This window comes from Echinops telfairi, unplaced genomic scaffold, assembly GCF_000313985.2.
Source record: "Echinops telfairi isolate 266 unplaced genomic scaffold, ASM31398v2 ScPeMD7_1;HRSCAF=3_0, whole genome shotgun sequence".
Lineage (NCBI taxonomy): Eukaryota > Metazoa > Chordata > Mammalia > Afrosoricida > Tenrecidae > Echinops > Echinops telfairi.
Window position 1 is genome coordinate 1,189,779 of NW_022103896.1, and position 18,258 is coordinate 1,208,036.

Sequence of the window (18,258 nt, forward strand, 5' to 3'; positions counted from 1 at the left end):
GCTCCATCCCCGTGAAGGGGACAGTCTCCCAGGCTCTGTGCAGAGAGGCCGGGCAGTCCTCGCCATCCGCGTGAAGGGGACAGCCTAGGAAGGCAGGTCTGTCCTTCAGAGCACTGGTGATGGCAAAAGTGCTCCCAGCCCGGGTCCCTCACAGCCTGGGCTCTTGTCTTGAGGACAGACTCAGTGGCCAGCCCTCAGTTGTCTCCTCCTTTGCACAGACAGACCCTAGTGCACAGGGCGCTGTGCTGGACGCCGTGGACCTGGGGCCAGGTGCCAAGGGACAGACCTGACCTGAAGCCTCTGCTCCCCCCACATGGGGGGTCGTCTGGGTTGGCAGGAGCCTTTGATTGTGCGTGTACTTTCCACAGGCCCTGCTGTCCCTCCTTCTGTCCATTCCATTCTCAAAGAGGTCATGTCCTCAGAGGGCTCGATGTCCCCTCCCCCAAGTACTCTCTCCTCCTGGGGTGGTTGTCAGAATAACCCCCCTCCTTCAGTGATGGTGATGGGCATACCAGCCTTGGCTGCCCCGCAAGCTGGGCAGAAAGAACCCTGCTGCCACCTGCCAGCTAGCATGCTGGAGCTTACCTCGAGAGGCCCCCAGCCCTCCTGGGCTCGTCCTCTGCTGGACGGCCTGCGCACCCCCGCGACGGAGCAGGGCCCCATGCACAATGCTGCTCAGGCCTGCGTCATCGCCCTGCCCCCTCGACAGGGCGCAGACAAAGCTGTCCACTCCCAGGAAGAGTGACAAGCTCAGATGTCCCCAGGGGCAGTTCTCTGCTCTCCTGTAGGATCAATGTGAGTCAGCACCCGCTCCACTTTGACTGAGTCCATTCTCACAGTAGGGGGCAGCCTCCATCGAGGGGGAGGGGTGGCTGAGAAGGGCACCCTGCAGAGCCTCAATGCTGTGACCACCCAGTCCGCTGCCCACGAAGTGGGCTGTGACTCACGGAGACCCTGTAGGACAGGCGCCCGCTGCTCCATCATTTGGGGGCTGTGGGCTCTACAGCAGCAGGCAGCCCCATCGAGCTCCCAAGAAGTGGCTGGTGGGTTTGAACTGCCAAACACTTCACCTGAGGCCCCACCAGATCTCCTTCCACAGCCAAGCATCCCACAGAGACCCGCCCACACTGCACGCTGGCACTTGCTGTGCTGGAAGTCCCTCAGCCCCTCTGGCCAACGGAGGGCCGTCTCTGTGTCCGCTTCTTTGCAGGGGTCAGCAGGGTCTCCCCAGCGGTTCCCCGTGAGCCCTGGGGCATGACCACGTGGCTTAGCAAGCCTTCCTTCCCAGAGTGGGCCTGCAGCCTGGGGCATCGTGCGTTGGCCGGCTCCCAGGACTTCATAGGTTTTCCTGCTGCTTTTTCAGAAGGGACTCGGGTCCGGGGTGAGGGGTGGGGAGTGGGGATGGCACACGCTCCCCCAGGCGTCAGAGGGCAGCAGAGGAACGGGGCCCCACCTGTGTGTGGCCAGAGCTCTTAAGAGCGGGCCTCTTCTGGGGACCCTGCAGTGCCGCACCTTGGCCTTTCTGTCCCTTTTGCTCAGTTGGCCGTTCCTGGGCCGGGCAGCTCTTCCTCCGGGGTGGGGGGTCGGGGCACACTTCTTGGCCGACACAGGCGGTGGCCTCCAGCCGAGGTGCCCCCGGGGACAGCGTTTTGTACACAGAGCCAGTCGGATGGCCTCTGGAGTCCCGCAGCTGTCCTGGCGGTGCCGTGCGCCCGGCTCCTTCGGAGTCTCTGTGTGTGCAGTTCACACACGTTTCAAATGCTGCCATTTCATACCCCGAGAGCCGAGAGCAACACCCCCCATCTTCTCGGGGTCCCACCAGCCCCGCCCCCCGCCCAGCAAGTCCTGGTTCAGAGCAACTGGCTTGGGGCTCCAAGATGGGGCACGCAGCTTCATCGTTCTCCCTCAGAGCTGCTGGGGGGTCTCATAGCCCACCAGCGTGGTGAAGACATCCCGTGAAGAAGCGTGGCCGGACGCACTCTGAGGTCAGACCTACCCGCCTCTCCCGGGCCGCCCCGGGTGGCCGCCCCGAGCCGGGCACTGTCCGAGAGCCATCCGCTGAAAGCCAGCCAGGCCACCGAGGGCACGTGGTCCAGGAGCGGCCGGGTGCCCCTGACCACGGCAGGGAGGCCAGCTGCCGCCCCTGATTCTCGGGGCGCGCACCACTCTAGTGACAGCCACTCCACTGCCCCGCGGTCGGGGTGGGGCCAGGCGGGTGGCCACGCTGTCCCAGGCGGGGACGCTGGCCTGGCCTCGCTGCAGGGGTTGCAGAGGTCATATACGGCTTCTTGAAGGGACCTGGAGGGGCACAGGGCAAGTCCAAGGCAGCTGAGTGGGAGCCCCTCACCAGCGGACCGAGGCGGACGCCGGGTAGGGGTGTGGGCAGCGCGGGGGCAGGCCGAAGCCGAAGCCCCCAGCAGAGGAGCGAAACGAAGCACGCAGCCTGCGGCTCCCAACGGGGCCCCCTGTGGCCAAGAGAGGAACTGCAGCCCCAGTCTCCCGGCCTGCGACCCCCTACCCCCATGCAGGTAGATCCCCATCCTGCAGGTAGGGCGGGGGTGTCCCCGGGGGCTTTGAAGCCCTCGCCTTTGGTTGCCAGCCGGGGCACAGGGACCTTTGGCGTTGCCCAGAGCCGGTGCGCATTCTTCGGCCCAGAACCGCGCTTGGAGGACATCCACGGAAGCCCAGAGTTCTTGGCAGGGAGCACCCATTTCAGACGCAGGCTTGGGGGGAACCACAGCTGCACACTTCGGCATTTTTTTATGATACAGGTCTCTATGATTCTGCAGCGAACAACCTTTTAAACAGTTGTGAATTCGGAGCAGGTTCCGCGAGCAGACCATGGTCTTCGTGGTCACCCGGTTCTTTCAGCGCAGGCCCCTCAGGCCCCTCGGTGGACATCTCTCATGCCACCTGGCAGAAGCCCCTCACCTGCCTTCCTACCCTCTGCCCACAGTCCTGGGCAAGTGCTGCCCGCTGCATGGCTTCTAGGTGATTGTTCTAACACAGAGGTGGGTCCAGCGACCCGGGGGCCATCTTCTCGGGGTCCCACCAGCCCCTAGCCACCAGTCACCTGGCGGTCCTTAGATGATTGTAGGTCAACTTGAAGGGGCATGAAGTGGAGGGGTGGAATCCAATGTGCCAATCAGGCCTTGTCATAAGGAGGACCCTGGTACCGCCCTGTCTCTGCCCCTTCACCCTCCTGCGGGGGGGCTTTGTGGCCATGTTCCCCCCACCCACTCACCTTGGCTCTGCCCAACTCTGCACTTGCTGGCTGTGTTCTGCCTGCATTCTGCTCCTTTGCACGCGGCTGCCTGAGTCTGAAGGAGGACTGAGGGACCTGAGTTGGACTGGGCTGGAGATAGATCGATGATAGATCGATATAGATATAGAGCCTTATACATATAAATAGATAGCTAGATATAGATCCTTATACATATACATATATAGACAGATATAGATCCTTATACATATATAGGTAGATGATAGATATAGAGTCTTATACATACATATAGATAGATATACTGTAGATCTACATAGATAGATTGATAGATATGCACATAGATAGCTGATAGATAGCTATAGATCTTATACATACATACATACATATATACATACAGATAGATAGATAAATATAGAGATAGAGAGCTCTTTCTCACGCACATGTGAACATCACTGGATGCATTTCTCCAGTCACTGGGGCCTCGCATAGGCACCATTTGGAGCTGCAGGCAGCAGGATTCTGCAAGGACTGCTGGTGGCCTCCTGTGTTCTGCTCTGTCCTGCAGGCCCACTACGAGTCGGAGCTTCCCCGATGCTGTGAGTTTGTGTTTCGTGTTAACGGGGTGTGTAGACTGGTGTTTCCATGGCTGTTTCCTGTCTCGGTTCAGCCCGGACACCCTTAGAAGCGAGGATAGCAAGACTTGGTCTCAGGGACTCTGGATGGGTCATCAGGAGGGATGACCCGGATAAGGCAGTCATATTTGGTCAAGCAGAGGGTGGTGACAAGGAGGAAGACCCCAGTGACATGGACAGACAGCACCATCGTGTGAGGATAATGCCAGACCTGTGTCTGTGGGGTTGCTGTGGATTAGAACAGGCTCGATGTTCCCCCACGACCACCACACACCAGTCACAGTGTCAGAGCCTGTCTGGCATACTGGGAGGTACTGAGAATCCCCACCAGCCTAGGGCCAGTGCCCATGAAAGGGGGCCCCCTACCCCCAATGCTGTCATCATCTGGACAGCTGACGCCCCTCCCCCTGCCTGCTCTACTTCTCAGCTGTCTGGGTCCATGGTCCGCTGCATGACCACGCAGAGCTCACAGGCCACACACGCAAGTGAAGCAGTTTAGGAAGGAACAAGGGGTGACAGCTCAAGATGGTCTGAGGAGACTTTTGTGGGAGACCTGCCCTGTCCCCCCCAGCCCCAACCGTCCCCTGGCTTCTCTCTGTTCCCCAAACTCAGAGAACAGTCCCAAGGTCTGAAGTCCCCCGGGAGCCCCACACTGCTACTGTGATGGGGTGCAGATGGTGTGGGGGTGGGGGCTGCAGGGGTGGGGCTAATGTGTAGACAGATGATGGGCTCCCATTTGGGCATTTTTGTTTAAAAGAGTTTTCCGTGATTTTGTAGCAATCCTTTTTTGATTTGTCCTCAGAAGACCTTGACCTGTGGGAAGCCTTGGTCCTGTGGTCAGCTCTGCTCCTGGCTCCGTGGTCAGTCCTGTCCCGGTGGTCAGCCTTACTCTGGTCCTGTGGAGGACCCTGGTCTTGGCTCTGGGTCAACCCTGGACCTGTGGTCAGTCCTGGACCCGTGGTCAGTGTGGTGTGTGTAGGATATGGTGAGGCTCTGGGTATCATGAGGTGGGGTGAGGGGCTCTGCAGTTGGACAAAAGGGGAGTTTACAGGAGTGTGAAGGGCCCAGGACCTCAGTGGAGGAGGGGTCAGCAGGAGGGGGCTGCTGGGAGGAAGCCATTGGGGAGCCCAGGGATGCCTCTGCGGGTACAGGGAGTCTCTAGCTCCACATGAGGGCACCCCACGCACACCTGCACGCACACACCTGATTCCTGTCTCCCTCGCCAGAGGTGACGTGGGTTTGATGGTCAGACGGGCCATGCACGTGCGGTCAGGGTCAGCCCGCACCTCTGTGTGGACGGATGGCCCCATGATAGATTCGGCTGCCGGCTGTCCCTGAGGCTCACTGCCCAGCAGGCCCGTGCCCTCCCCCCAAGGCCCGGTGGAGGCCCCGCCCTGCAGACAGTGAAGGAGGGAGATGGTGGCCTCTGCAGGGACAGACTCCCCTGCCTCCCCAGACCCCCTCTGGGTCTGGGAGGTGGTTTCCATGCCCTGAACTTCCCCACCCCTTTGCACACCAGGTGTTTTGGGCTTTCCATTCCCGGAACCAGTTAGGGTCTCAGAAACCCACAGGGGGTTGCTCTGAGTCAGCACTGACTCGATGGCAGAGAGCCCCCACCCCTCTGGCCTGAAGGGTGGGTAACCCTAGGGGCTCCGTCCAGATTGCCCATGTTGGCTCTGCCCTGGACAGAAGCCCCTGGGGGCCCTCCTGGCGGTGGGCTGATGGAGGCCTTGTCCCCAGGCGCCATCTGTATAGAGAGCTCTGCTCGATCTCAGCCCCACGCCAAGGCTCGAGGGGTGCTTGGCCCAGTCCTTCAGGGCCACACGGCCTCCTGGCAGGGCTGGTGGGCAAGCTGCAGGCTCCGTGTCCCCACACTGCCCGCCGGCCCCACCTCCTGACCAGGGCTCAGTCTTGATTCATGCTTTATTGGTCTGGTTACTGATGGTGGAAGGCTGGGGACCCTCAGGACCCTGGGAGAGAAGAAGAGGTGGGCAGCTCTGGGGGGGGGGCAGGCCCCTCCCCAGGCAGGTGGGGAGAGGGTGTGGACTGTCTTTAGGTAGTTGATCTGGGGATCTGGGGGCCTGGGGGTCCTCAGGCAGATCTGGAGGGGGGTCTTCTTCACATGAGTCTGGGATGGGGTTTGGGGGATACTCATTCCAGGTCTTGGGGGTCCTCAGTGTAGAGCCTGAGGAGGGGCCTAGGGGTGTGTGTCTAGGCAGGTCTGAGCCAACCTGACTGAAGGTCTTGGGGAGGGTCCTCATAACAGGGCCTTGGGGTCCTACAGCATGGCTTGGGGGGAGCAGGGGGGTCAGGGAGGGTCCTAGGGCAGGGCTGGGGGGTCAGGGAGGATCCTAGGGCAGGGATGGAGGGTGGGGGGTCAGGAAGGGCCCTAGGGAAAGGCTGGGGGTCAGAGGGGTCAGGGAGGGTCCTAAGGCAGGGCTGGGGGGGATCATGGAGGGTCCTAGGGCAGGGCTGGGGTGTCAGGGGGTCAGGAAGGGCCCTAGGCCAGGGTTAAGGACCAGGGGGATCAGGGAGGGCCCAAGGGCAGAGCTCAGGGAACCAGGGGGTCAGGGAGGGCCCTAGGGCAGAGCTTAGGAACCAGGGGGTCAGGGAGGGCCGTAGGGCAGGGCTTAGGAACCAGGGGGTCAGGGAGGGCCCTAGGGCAGGGCCGGGAGGAGACCGAGCCCCAGGCCGAGCAGCAGGCACAGGCTGCGGGGGGCAGCGGCCCGGTTGCACAGGTGCAGGGAGCAGCACTTGGCCTCGATGCTGAGCATGTGGTTGACGGGGATGTCACTCCAGCTGGGCGATGGGCTCATGTTGCACACGGACGTGCAGCCCTTGGTGATCTGGGTGGTGTCCACCATCCCTGAGGGAGAGCGTGGTCACGGAAGGGCCCCCGGAGGGTCTGGGCCCAGGGGCAGGGCCCGAGAAGCACCCCACAGTGATCAGGCAGGGACCCCAGGGGCTCACCGATTTTGCCTTCCACATGGTAGGTGAAGCAGGTGGTGTCCTGAGCGCCACACCGGCTCACCTTGCAGGCGGAGTTGTTGCTGGCCTTGATGCATTGGTAGCATTCCAAGGGGCTGACTGAGGGTAGGGGCTACATCACAGCAGGCTGCGTGCCATCTGGCTCCCAAGCGTACCCCCACCCCGAGCAAACCGCTCCCACCAGGGGCACCCCCATAGCCTTTCCTAAGCCTGATGCCCACTGCACCCCTCAGCCTCACCAGGGTCTGCACACACCAGGGGGGCCCACAGGACCAGGGCCAGGACCACCAGACTCATGATGAGGACAACTGGGCCTGAGGGGGTGGGGGACAGAGATAGAGCCCTCACCTGGATCCCTTCCTCGCAGCTGGAGGAGTCTCTTCACCCCCCAGGACACAAACCTTTGTATCTGCTCTTCAGACCCTTGGATCTTTGCCCCCTCTCTAGACTGGCCCGGACCCACCCTCCAGGGCTCTTCCTGGCCCCCGCCCCCCCATCTCAGACCTGAGCTGGCCATAGGGGCCGCTGCTGGGGCTGCTTCAGGACGGCTCTGGGGGCTCATGAGCTAGCAGTCCAGAGTGGCAGCCACGGGATGGGCACCTGCCTTGCCACCTGGGCCCACCCACCTGGCTCTGCTACCTCCTTCCCTTCATGTGACAGGCCCTGCCTGGCAGGTCAGATGGGACAGGCCCAGAGCGAGAGGGAACAGTTTGTACATCGTAGTCATGGTCCAACAGCTAAGTGGCCGGCAGGCCCCTGGCTCCAGCTCTGGGTGGTGAGTGACCCCCCACCTGCCACAGGCCCTCTGGGGATGAGTCAACTCCCAGACGGAAACTTCCAGCTCCAGGGCCTGGTCACTGCGTGTCCAGATGTTATCGCCTCTTCAAGGGCTTGTTGACCTGGAAGGCCTCGTCCCCTGACTTTCAAGCCATTTGTTTGGGAACAAGTCACAAGGAAGGAGAGGCATGGGGTCTTCTCTGCTGCTGAGTGGGAATTGACGAATCACATCCCCACGCCGCGGTGCTGTTGCTGTCACCACGCATACACTGGGAGTCTCAGGGCCTCAGACAGGGCCGGAGCCACTGCCCCTCCTCAAATGCTCGCAGAGACCGGTGGTGGGCTGCAGGCGCCAAGCTGACTCCTCGCCTGTGCAGCCCGCAGTAGGAGCGTGGTCCCACACCCATTAAATGCTGCACACACAGCCCAGGAACTAGGATGTCCCTTTAAAACCCCACTGTGTGTCAGCCTGTCCAGCCCCAGGCTTGGTGGCCCCACGTTACTGAGCCGCTCTGCTTCCTGACCCCTCAGCTGGTGTCTTTCCAGGAGGAGGCCCTGCTGGTGGTGAAGGGTAGGGCTGCCACCTGCCACCTGCCGCAGCCGGGGAAACAACATGGGGCAGGGGCACAGCCACATGGGGTCAGGATGAGGAGGCTCTGGCCTAGACGCCAGCAGATGCCACCACCGCACAGAGGCGACCCCCTGGTGCAGTCATGCCTGGCCATCTGCCTCCAAGAGACCTCAGCCTGCAGGCCCAAGGGCCAGCTCTGCTGTGTCGCACGGGGTCACCCAGGGTCAGAGGCAGCTCCAGGGCAACCACCACCACCACCACCCCCTTTGTCCACGAACACGATTCTCCAGGGCTTTCTTACGCAGCATGGGTGGGGTGTGTGTGTGTGTGTGTGTGTCACACTGCCAACCCCTGGGCACACACCAGATTTGCCACCTGGAAAGCATGACACAGACACCAGCTGATGCCAATGACCACACTGGAGGGGCAAGGACAGAGGAGGGGCAGTGAGTCACACCTATTCCATGGGCAGCAGACCCACAGGGGGCACCGTGAGTCAGCGTTGGCTCTGTGGCAGTGAGTACCTGTCAGGAAAGGGCAGCGAGTCGGCGGATGTGCTGCCCCTAGCGTTTGGGAGAAAGGTCCCCCTGGCCCACCGCTAGGGAAGAGGGTCATGGCCCGGTCCATTGTCAGCGTGGGCAGGGAAGGGTTGGATTGGAGTCCGAGCGCCCGCCGATGGCGCACTGGCTCTGAGCACTCCAATGCCCATCCCGCCCCAGCCGGCTTGGCTGGAGCAGAACCTCCCACGATGAGCTGGCCGGCCTCTTACAGCCAAAGCAGTAACTGCCCGGCCAGCAGAAGCCCGTGGAGATCCTGGGGGGCAGGCCAGACGCTCAGACAGGGAAGAGCAGCACCGCCCACTATCTGAGGCGTGGACTAAGTCTGGAGGTGTCTGCGCCCACAAGCGACGGCAGGTGGCACTGGGGCCAGTAGAGCAGCTGTGAGGCAGAGGCTGGGCGGTGGGTCAGTGTGGCTGAGCAGGTGGCTGCCTTCTCAAGGGCCTGGTGTGGACGCAGAGGGGTCTCCAAAGGCCCTGGTCAACCAGGTCAGTGGGCACCGGTGCCTGTAGCTCATTTCTACAGAGGCTCGACTGCGAGCCCAACGGGCAGAGGTCCAGCTTGCCCAGAGGGTCCTCAGAAACCCTCCTGGGCCCTGTGTCTAAGGCCCCCAAGATGAGGGGCCAACGGGCACCCCTTTCCCACTTGCTCTCCATCTGCTCAGTCTCAATGGTCAACCCTTCCCGTGGCCCCTGCAGCCTCAGTGGACCCTCCCTGGTGAGCATTCCTTTGCCGATTGGTCAGCGAGGTGACTCAGCCGCAGAGAAGCCATTGTGGAAGGTCCTGCGGTCCTCCGTGTCCTGTCCAGAAGGGGGACTGAGGTCCTAGACTCGTGAAGACGTGCACCTTTAAGGAGGGCATGGTAGTTACATGATCTGTCAACTGGTGAAGAGGTGGATTCCAGCCTATTGATCAGGTCCCAGCGTGATGACCTCATTTCTGGAGGTGCGAGGGTGATAAATAGCTCACTGGAGCCCAGACACACAATCTCTATGCTTGTTGTCCTGCTGACAAGCCAGCTGTGCTAGGCTCATGGAGCCAGAGCCCTGGGGCTGGAGGAGCCACGTGGAGACTCCTGCCAGCACTGAGATGCCTCCACTGCCACCGGATCCACAAGACATTCCACCCACCGGCCTGTGACCTTCCTGCATCAGGCGTCATTGCATGTGCTGTGTGAGTCTGAAGGAGACTTCCTAGACTGGCATCAGACATATGGACTACTATCAGATGTATGGACTTGACCTGGACTGGGCTGGGATGTTCTCTTCATACACATTCTTTCTTAGGCCCGTATGAGTGCCTCTGACTTTGTTTCTCTAGTCCACCCATGCGGGAAACAGAAAGGTTTCTCCCAAGTCATCTCCCCCAAATATATGTTAGACTCAGGACTCCGCTTGCAACTAATGGTAAATGATTGTCAAGCTATCTCCCGGAAGACTCCAGCCATCCAGAGCAAGCAGACACCACTGTTTCTACCACAATAGGCAAGGCTCACTCCCTGCTGTGAGGGTCAGTGGAGGGCTTCCCCTGAAAGCTGAGGCTAAATAAAGTCTCCAGCTCCAGGGCAATCGATGATAGACCGCCATCCTGAATCTAGGGTCCGCCCATCTTGTCACATGTATACTCCCAATCCCTCCTCTTCCTTTAGCGTATGTACCCCTCGATCACCCCCCCCTTCCATTACTGTATTACCTATAGCACAAACCTTTCCTGTGATGTATGTCTTCACCTGTAATTAGGGGGCTTGCATGTCCCCAAAGAATATATAAGCCATGATTAGCAGTAAATCTCTCTCTCTCCACGTGGACCACCAAGTGAGGCTGAGCTACCGTGAAATGTGTCTGATTCCATGATTTCAATCTCTCTTCTATCTCTCATGCTCTTGATGACTTTACTGTAATCTTTACTTATTATTGCTGTACAATTGTGCCAACCAGACCCCTGATGGTGTGTTAGCGGCTGATTTCCCTGACACACCCAGACTGGCACAGAGGGGGACTGGGGTGGGGTGGTGGCGCCTGGCCCCCTTGGGGACTGCCCAGGTCTTAGTGAACCAGTGTCTTCAAGCATTCAGGGGAAAATGGAGTGGAGAGAATGGATTGTCTCTCAGAAGCTTTCGAAGCCCTCTCACATTTCCCAAGAGCGCCCCCCCACCCCCCGTTCTTTCTGCTGGGCCCCCTGACATCCTGCCCAAGAGGCGCCTCCTGGGTGCTAGTCTCAGTTCCTGGGCCCCAGAGCAGCAGCAGGCTGCACGGGAGGTGACGCCACACTGTGGCTGCCCACACAGGGGGGGCTTGGAACTCAGCATGATCATTCACAAGTATGGCGCTGGTTGGGGGTCCAGACACTTGGGGATCCCCTGAGGGAGGCCAGGGCTCAAGCCCCGGCCGGAGCAGCCAGAAGGCTGGCCAGTCCACACGGTCCATGGGGGGATGATGACAGGCTGGGGTGTGAGGGCGGCGCGGTGACACTGCCTCCATCCTCCGCACACCGAGTGGCTCTCCATCCAGCTCCTACTGCTGCAACGCCCCCTGGTGCCCCCGGCCCCTCACCACAGAGCTGCCCAGGCCAGGCGAGGGCCACTTCGCCCACAGCCCTTCAGTTCTCAGCGCCTGCTCCTTCCTCATCCTCTCCCCAAGCCCCTGGGACACCACCCTCCGCAGCCAGCGTCACCATCCCCCCAGAGTGTGCAGTTGCCACACCTCTGAGAGCCCGAGTCCCGGCGGAGGAGCTCTGCTCACCCAGCACCCGCCGGCTGTGGGCACAGCATGCCTCCTGGGCCTGACCATGGCCCAGTGACAGCGCTCTACAGACCTGACCCCCAAGGTCACCCAAGACCGAGACCTTTGCTACGAGCTGCCGAAGAGTGGAGTCAAAGGAGCCGAAGCCGAGGTGCAGGTCAGGTCAGGGGGCATTTATTGTTTCTGGAGAGAGGGGAGCCGGGGTCCCACCTGCAAGGGTGCCGGGCAGAGTGAGACCGCAGCAGGACACGCTGCTTTGTGCACACAGGCCCAAGGACAGCCGGTGGCAGGTGGGGCCAATTGGGTGCTCAGTGCAGGGCCCAGAGGGGCAGCAGGGCCCAGAGGGGCAGCCGCACCTGGGGCAGGACCCACAGGGCCGTGGCGGCCGCGGCCGGTGCCCTGTTGCAGTAGCTCTGGGAGCAGCACTTCCTGGTGAGACGGACGGTGACCCTCTTCTGAAGCTCCCACTCCTGTTGGTTGTTGCCGTTGGGGCACCTGGGTGCGCAGCGCTTACTGACCTTCCTCACCGTGTGCTCTCCTGTCGGGGAGAGCAGGCCAGGGGCCCTGCGAGGTCGCTGCAGGCAGGGCTGGGGCTGGGCCCACCAGGGGTGCTGCCGGTCTGCTGTTAGCCAAGGTGGGACCCCAGGGCTGCCAGCACCTGCCAGCCAAGGTAGGGGTGGCATACAGAACCAGCATGGGCCGTGTTCAGGGAACCTTGCTGCTGGCCCCAGGTCTCATGTCTCTGTACCATTCCCCTAAGGATGTGCTGACCCCTGACCCACAGTGGGGGCCGGCCCAGGAAAGCTCCAGTGTCACAGTGCTGCAGCTGTGCTGCATTATGCTACAATGTTGCAGGTCCTGGTGTGTTATCTTGTTCTCAGCACTGCCCTGCTACCCTTGTGCTACACTGTATCGTGCTAGGTCACATCCATGTCCTGGCTCTGGCTGTGGAGTGTCCAGACTCTCCCACCTAGAGCAGACCAGCTGTCCCTTTTCCAGGAGCAAGCACCGGGAAGCAGCTGGTGGGTTTGAACTGCCGACCTCTGGTTAGCAGCCTAGCGCTGCAGCATCACACGGTGATGTGCTGGGCTCTGCTGTTGGAACGCGTTATGTCACCTTCAGAAGGCTGTGTCCCACCATGTCTCGGCAGCCTTCGGGACAGTCTAGATTTAGAACTGGAATGGGCCCCCTGGGCTCACAGAACGTGTTGGGAGGGACCAGCTGCAGCCCCCATGGGGCTCCCTGAGCTCTCCCTCCTCAGTGCTCAGGGCCAGGCACCCTCCAACAGGGAGGGGTCTGCTACCACAGACCCACAGCGCACAAAACATGAAGGCAGACAAAGGGCCCTCCCAGTGTCCAGTGTGGTGGCCTTTCCCGGGAGTCCAGTATCCTCCCCAGGGGCTGGACATCCTCCCTCAGCCCACCCCACCCCCCTGGTGGAGAAACAGTGCACCCCCACCCCAAGGGGAAGGGCTGTGGTCAGAGGACACCGAGGAAGGAGGGTCTAGTGGTCAGAGCAAAGCAGCCACCTGGTGCCAGGTGACTCCATGAGAAGAGTGCGTGCATGTGTGCATGCATGTGCGTGTGTGTGTGTGTGCACCCACGTGTGTGTGCATGTGCACGCGCGGGTGTGTATACATGTGTATGTGTGTGCGCGTGTGCACGAGCGTGTGTGCATGTGTGTGCACATGTGTCCGTGCACTCACACGCGCGTGGCTCCTCCAACAAAGGGGGCCCTGAGCATGGGCTCACCCTCTGGCGGGAAAAGCACTTTCTGGAGCACCGCAGGGGCAGTCACACCTACGTTGGCCACGGGGATGGCTGGGCCTTAGTCCCAGGCCACTAAGTTGGCAGAGTGGTTACACTGGTCGGCAGTTCTAAACTCCCAGCCACTCCAGCACGGAGTCACAGGCTCAGGAGCCCGTGGGGCGGCTCCACCTGTCCTCGGGTTGCTGGGAGCTGGCGTCGACTCCATGGCAGTGAGACTTGAAACTTGTCACCCGGTCAACATTGGGAGACCGCACGTTGCTGTGTTCCCGAGGCCTCAGGGGCAGAAGCCAGTAGGACCCGGAGGGGGCAGCTCTGGGGGTGGGTGGGGGCGGGGCAGACAGGACCCCCCCAGACAGAGACCCACCTCCACCGGTTCCCAGGCCTGACTTCTCCATCTCTTCCCAGCTGGCTTCCTGCGTCCAAGCCTCACAGACCCCGCGGGGGCAGGGCCGCTCCCCTGTGCCTTCAAGATGAGGCTCCGAGGCAAAATGTCCCCAAGCCCGGGCTTGGAGCAGCGGCCCTGGTGCATGGCCGTCTGGGCAGGCGAGGGCAGTGCCTTTGACGGCAAGCCCCTGCATGCACCTGGCAGACCCTCCACCTGAAATAGCCCTTCCTTTGGGCCTCGTGTCCGCAGCGCCCCCAGGGCACCCGCCTGGGTCCCATTTGGATAACAGTCATCTAAAGCTTTAAGACCTCTGGAGTCAGCAACCCCCCCTCCTGACTGCCAGGGGCCTGCGGGACAGGCAGGCTGCCCTCTGGCTGCCCCCATGCCAGGGCTTTACAGGGGCACGTGCCTCACCTACCACTGCTCCACCAGGACTGGCTCCCCAGTTCACATTCACCTGGGACCTCAGAATGGGCCTTATGGGGAGGCAGAATCTTCCAGACGACATGAGTTATGGGGAAGCCACCCTAAAGTGGCGGCAGGACCTTACGTCTAAGATAACGGGTGTTGGTGGGTGAAGAAGAGAGCAGAGTGACACCCAGAGGGGCACCCAGGACGCCAGCTGCCTCCAGAGGCTGGAAGCAGGGGCCTCCCACGAGCTACCAACCCCAACATCTTGCTTTTGGGTATCTGGCTGCCAGGGCGGACCCAGCAAATGGCAGGGGTGGGGTGAGGTGGGGGGTAGTCTGCCTGGCTGTCACGAGAGTAGTGTACAGGGCCGAGGCAGTGAGGGACTGGCACTTCAGACGGACAAGTGGGCGGCCCAGGCCCAGAGCTCAAGGATCTGGCGGCAGAGGCAGTCAGTGGGGCTTCTGGGGGCACTGCTGAACTGGGCCCTCCTCTAGCCCACAAGACACCCCCTCCCCATCCTGCTGAGCCCGAGGGCTGGAGCCCAGCCCCTGTCTCCTCCCCTGCCCTGCCCAATCAGGAGTCCAGCCTCTGTCTCCTGCCCAATCAGGAGTCCAGCCTCTGTCTCCTGCCCAGCCCTGCCCAGTCCAGAGCCCAGCCCCTGACCCCTCCCCTGCCCTGCCCAGTCTGGAGCCTAGCCCCTGTCCCCTCCCCTGCCCTGCTCAATCAGAAGTTCAGACTCTGTCCCCTGCCCAATCAGGAGTCCAGCCCCTGTCCCCTCCCCTGCCCTGCCAAATCAGGAGTCCAGTCTCAGTCTCCTCTCCAGCCCTCCCCAATCAGGAGTCCAGCCTCTGTCCCCTCCTCTGTCCCCTGCCCAGTCCGGAGCCCAGCCCCTGCCCCTCCCTGGGCTGGCGGCTCACCTAAGTAGAGGAAGGTGTTATGGGCGATGCAGACAGTGTCATTGTGCGGGCACACCACGGGGTGGCAGAACTCTGGGCTGCTGACTTTGAAGCACTTGTAGCAGATCAAGTTTTCTGTGGGCAGCGACAGCCTGCGGTCAGGGCCAGGGCTCTGCGGACACACCGTGCACACAGACCGAGGGCCACCAGGGCCCCATGCCCACCTGCCTGGCCTGAGGGCCACCACCCTGCCAGGGGCCTGCCCGGCCTTACCTGACTTGGTCATCATCTTGACCCCGCAGACACAGGCACACTCCGCAGATAGGAGCAAGACCCACAGGCCTGGAGCCAGGCCCCCCATGATGCCACACTGGGTCTGAGGGAGCAGTGGGGGGCCTGCCAGGTTGTCACAGTGCCCTCCAGCCCCTCCTCTCCAACCCCCACCCCAGACTCTGAGTCCCTTCTCTTCCTGCTCCCTGCCTGATCCTCTGCCCCTGGACACCCTTCCTGTACTCTGAAACAGCCCGGGGGAGAGGGGACGGGTGTGGGGAAGGGCCTCCAGGGGCCCTAGGTCCCTGAGCACTGCTGCTGTGCCTCCAGCTACAGCATGCTGCCAAGCAAGCAGGCCCTCACCCTGGAGGGGGCAACTGAGCGCCAGCCCCCTTCCCCACCCCTTGAGCTGCCTGTGCCACAGCCCAGGAAGGGGCGTCTGGTGGGTCCAGCGTGCCTGGGCCCCAGGGTAGATGGGCTTCCAGAGCACTGTCCCACCACATGCCCACCCACTCGCCTTTGGGCCCCATGGGCCACCACTCCTGTCTGGGCATCGGACTCTGTTCTGGGGCTTGGGGCTTTCCCCAGGACCGGTCCCCTCTGAGCCCCAACCAGGGAGACGAGCATCCGTGAGCTCCAGAAGAGCAGCCCTTCCATGCACCCCACCCAGGACCTGTGTCTCTGCCCTGTCCCCCTGCGGGCAGCTCCCTGGCCTCCCAGCACTGCCTGAGTCCTGCCCGCCCTCATGCCCTCACCCCCCGGGTGTCAGGAAGCTCCCACTTCCCTGTGTCCAGACTCTCACTGGAGGCTACAGGGTAGTCCCGGGGACCCTGCACCTTCTCTGTTCTTGCAGCCCCCAGCCGGCCGGCCTGTCCACACCACTGAGCCCCCCATCAGCAGCAATGGCTTCCAGGCAGCAGCACCCCAGACGTACCTCGCTCAAGGCCAACGGGCGCTTGCCGTGGCCCCCTGCCGTGCAGCCAGCTCCCCCACCGCCGCCCCCGCCGCCGGTGCTCGTGGTCAACCGTGTCCCAGGACGCCTCGGATGAGCAGCCAGGCCTCGCGTTGGCTTTCAGTGTTCAGATTGTATCATCTTCACACGGCACACCGACCACACAGGCACGTTCTCCGGCATAGGGTGGGGGTACTGCAAAGCCCACAGGGGTCATGCTCACTCCCCTGCTGGGATGGGCCAGGGCTGGAGGAGCGGTCCCACCCGGCTGACCCAATACTGCCTATCAGTGCTGCCAGGGGGCAGTGCCTCTTTGGCAGCTGCCTCTGCCCAACTTGCAAAGGCAGATGGGCTCCCCTGCGCTGGGTTGCCCCCGCAGAGGTATTTGGTGAGGGAGGGGGCTGTGCTCACAGGAGAGCGCGGGGGCGGAGGGGCCGTGGCAGGATCTCCAGGTTCCACAGTGCCACTAAGTCGCCCACGACCCGGCTACCACTGAACAGCCCCAGGGCACTTCGAGATGGAGGAGACCAGGAGAGGCCAGGCAGCCAGCTTATGGAAATCAGCCCAGGAAACCCCTGAAGACCAGCATGGGGTCGCCATGCACCAGGGGTCACCTGGACCCTGCTCCCAGCCGCAGCACACTGAGCTCCCACTTACAGGGCCACGCACAGAAGGACACACTGTACCACACGCACAGAGCGCACACTCACAGAGGACACTCACACAGCACACCACCACACATACACACGCACACATAACATAGCGTACCACACACACACTCACCACACACACAGTGCATATACACACACCACGCATAGTACATACACACACCACACCACACTCTGTACCATACACCCCCCACATACGCCATGCTACCACACACATGCTATACACACCATATCACACCCTTAGCATGTGCACACACAGCACAGGCCAGGGCAATGAGGACATGCGGCAAAGAGACCCCGCACGGTCCCGTCCACAGAACTACCAGCACAGGAGACTCCTCTTGAATAACTGAAGGCTACAGTGAAAGCCGCGGAAAACACTGGCTCACCGATCTACGTGGACAACCCGTGCAGGTGACGTCTAGAAGCCATGATCACAGACACCCCAGCACCCCTGGGGAGCCCCAATCACGCTTTGGCGCCATGCGGTGGGATTTCCAAAATGGCATAGAAACCCCAGCAAGACGCCTATACAAGGCCCGGTAGAGAGACTGAAGTCGGATGGAGGACCCAAGAGGGGACCTCAGCTCCTGCTCTCTCCCCTCTCCCCGGCGAGGACCCGGAGGGCGGCAGTGCCCAACAGGACTGAGACTTAAATGTAAGGCTTCTATCTGCCACCCGGTTAGCCTAGGGTTCAGTTACAAAGTGTTCTGCTGTGTGGTGGGTGTGTTTGCAGTGGACAAACCGAGCCTTCGAAAAGGTCAAAGAGCATAACGTGATTATAGATCAAGCTGCTCATGACGCCAGGGACGGAGACCAGCACGCAGGCTGGCCGAAGGGAGCAGGTGGCAAAAGCTGCCCGCACAGCCTTCCGGAACAATGAGACACAGATACAGTTCTCGAGAGACAGAGCAAGGGCCACGGAGCCACAGCCCATGAGCCCTGAGAGGGGGGACACGGGACAGGACACCCCGACTCTGGAAAGCAGAGAGAGCGTCCCGCTGCAGACTGGTGGGAAGGACAGTGGGCAGCCATCCTTGGCCGATGGGAGAACGAATACTGACATCCCCAAAGCTTGCTTTCAGATGCCCCGGGTGCTAGGGTCCGTGCGGGGAGGGGTTGGTGAAGAACAGGGTGTCCACACTCACTGACGGTCTCTGGCCAGTGATCGCGCAGCCAGGCTGACCAGCTGTGTTGCCATGCAGTGTGGGTGGATACTAGGGGGCAGGATGTCACCACACGAGGGAGAGCTGCCAGGGGGTGGGGGTGGGGGAGCAGGCAGGGCCACAGTTTACACCCTCTTAGTGGTGAGCCCCTGAGCACGTCCCCCTGCTCTGGACAAAGCAGAGGTGCCCTTGCCCTCATTGCTCTCCCTGTCCCAGGTTCTGATCAGATGACATGGGAGCAGCTGGGGGTG

At 61.7% G+C, this 18,258-nt stretch overlaps 1 protein-coding gene across 1 annotated transcript; it reads right to left on the reverse strand.

Moving 5' to 3' along the window:
* Nucleotides 1-11,797: 11,797 nt before the first annotated feature.
* On the reverse strand, nucleotides 11,798-15,312 carry LY6L (lymphocyte antigen 6 family member L). Its single transcript, XM_004697622.1, has 3 exons — nucleotides 15,225-15,312; nucleotides 14,973-15,086; nucleotides 11,798-12,027 (listed from the first exon to the last, which is right to left on the reverse strand). Exons 1-3 carry the CDS (start codon nucleotides 15,310-15,312, stop codon nucleotides 11,798-11,800), a joined length of 432 nt encoding a protein of 143 aa, XP_004697679.1.
* Nucleotides 15,313-18,258: the final 2,946 nt, after the last annotated feature.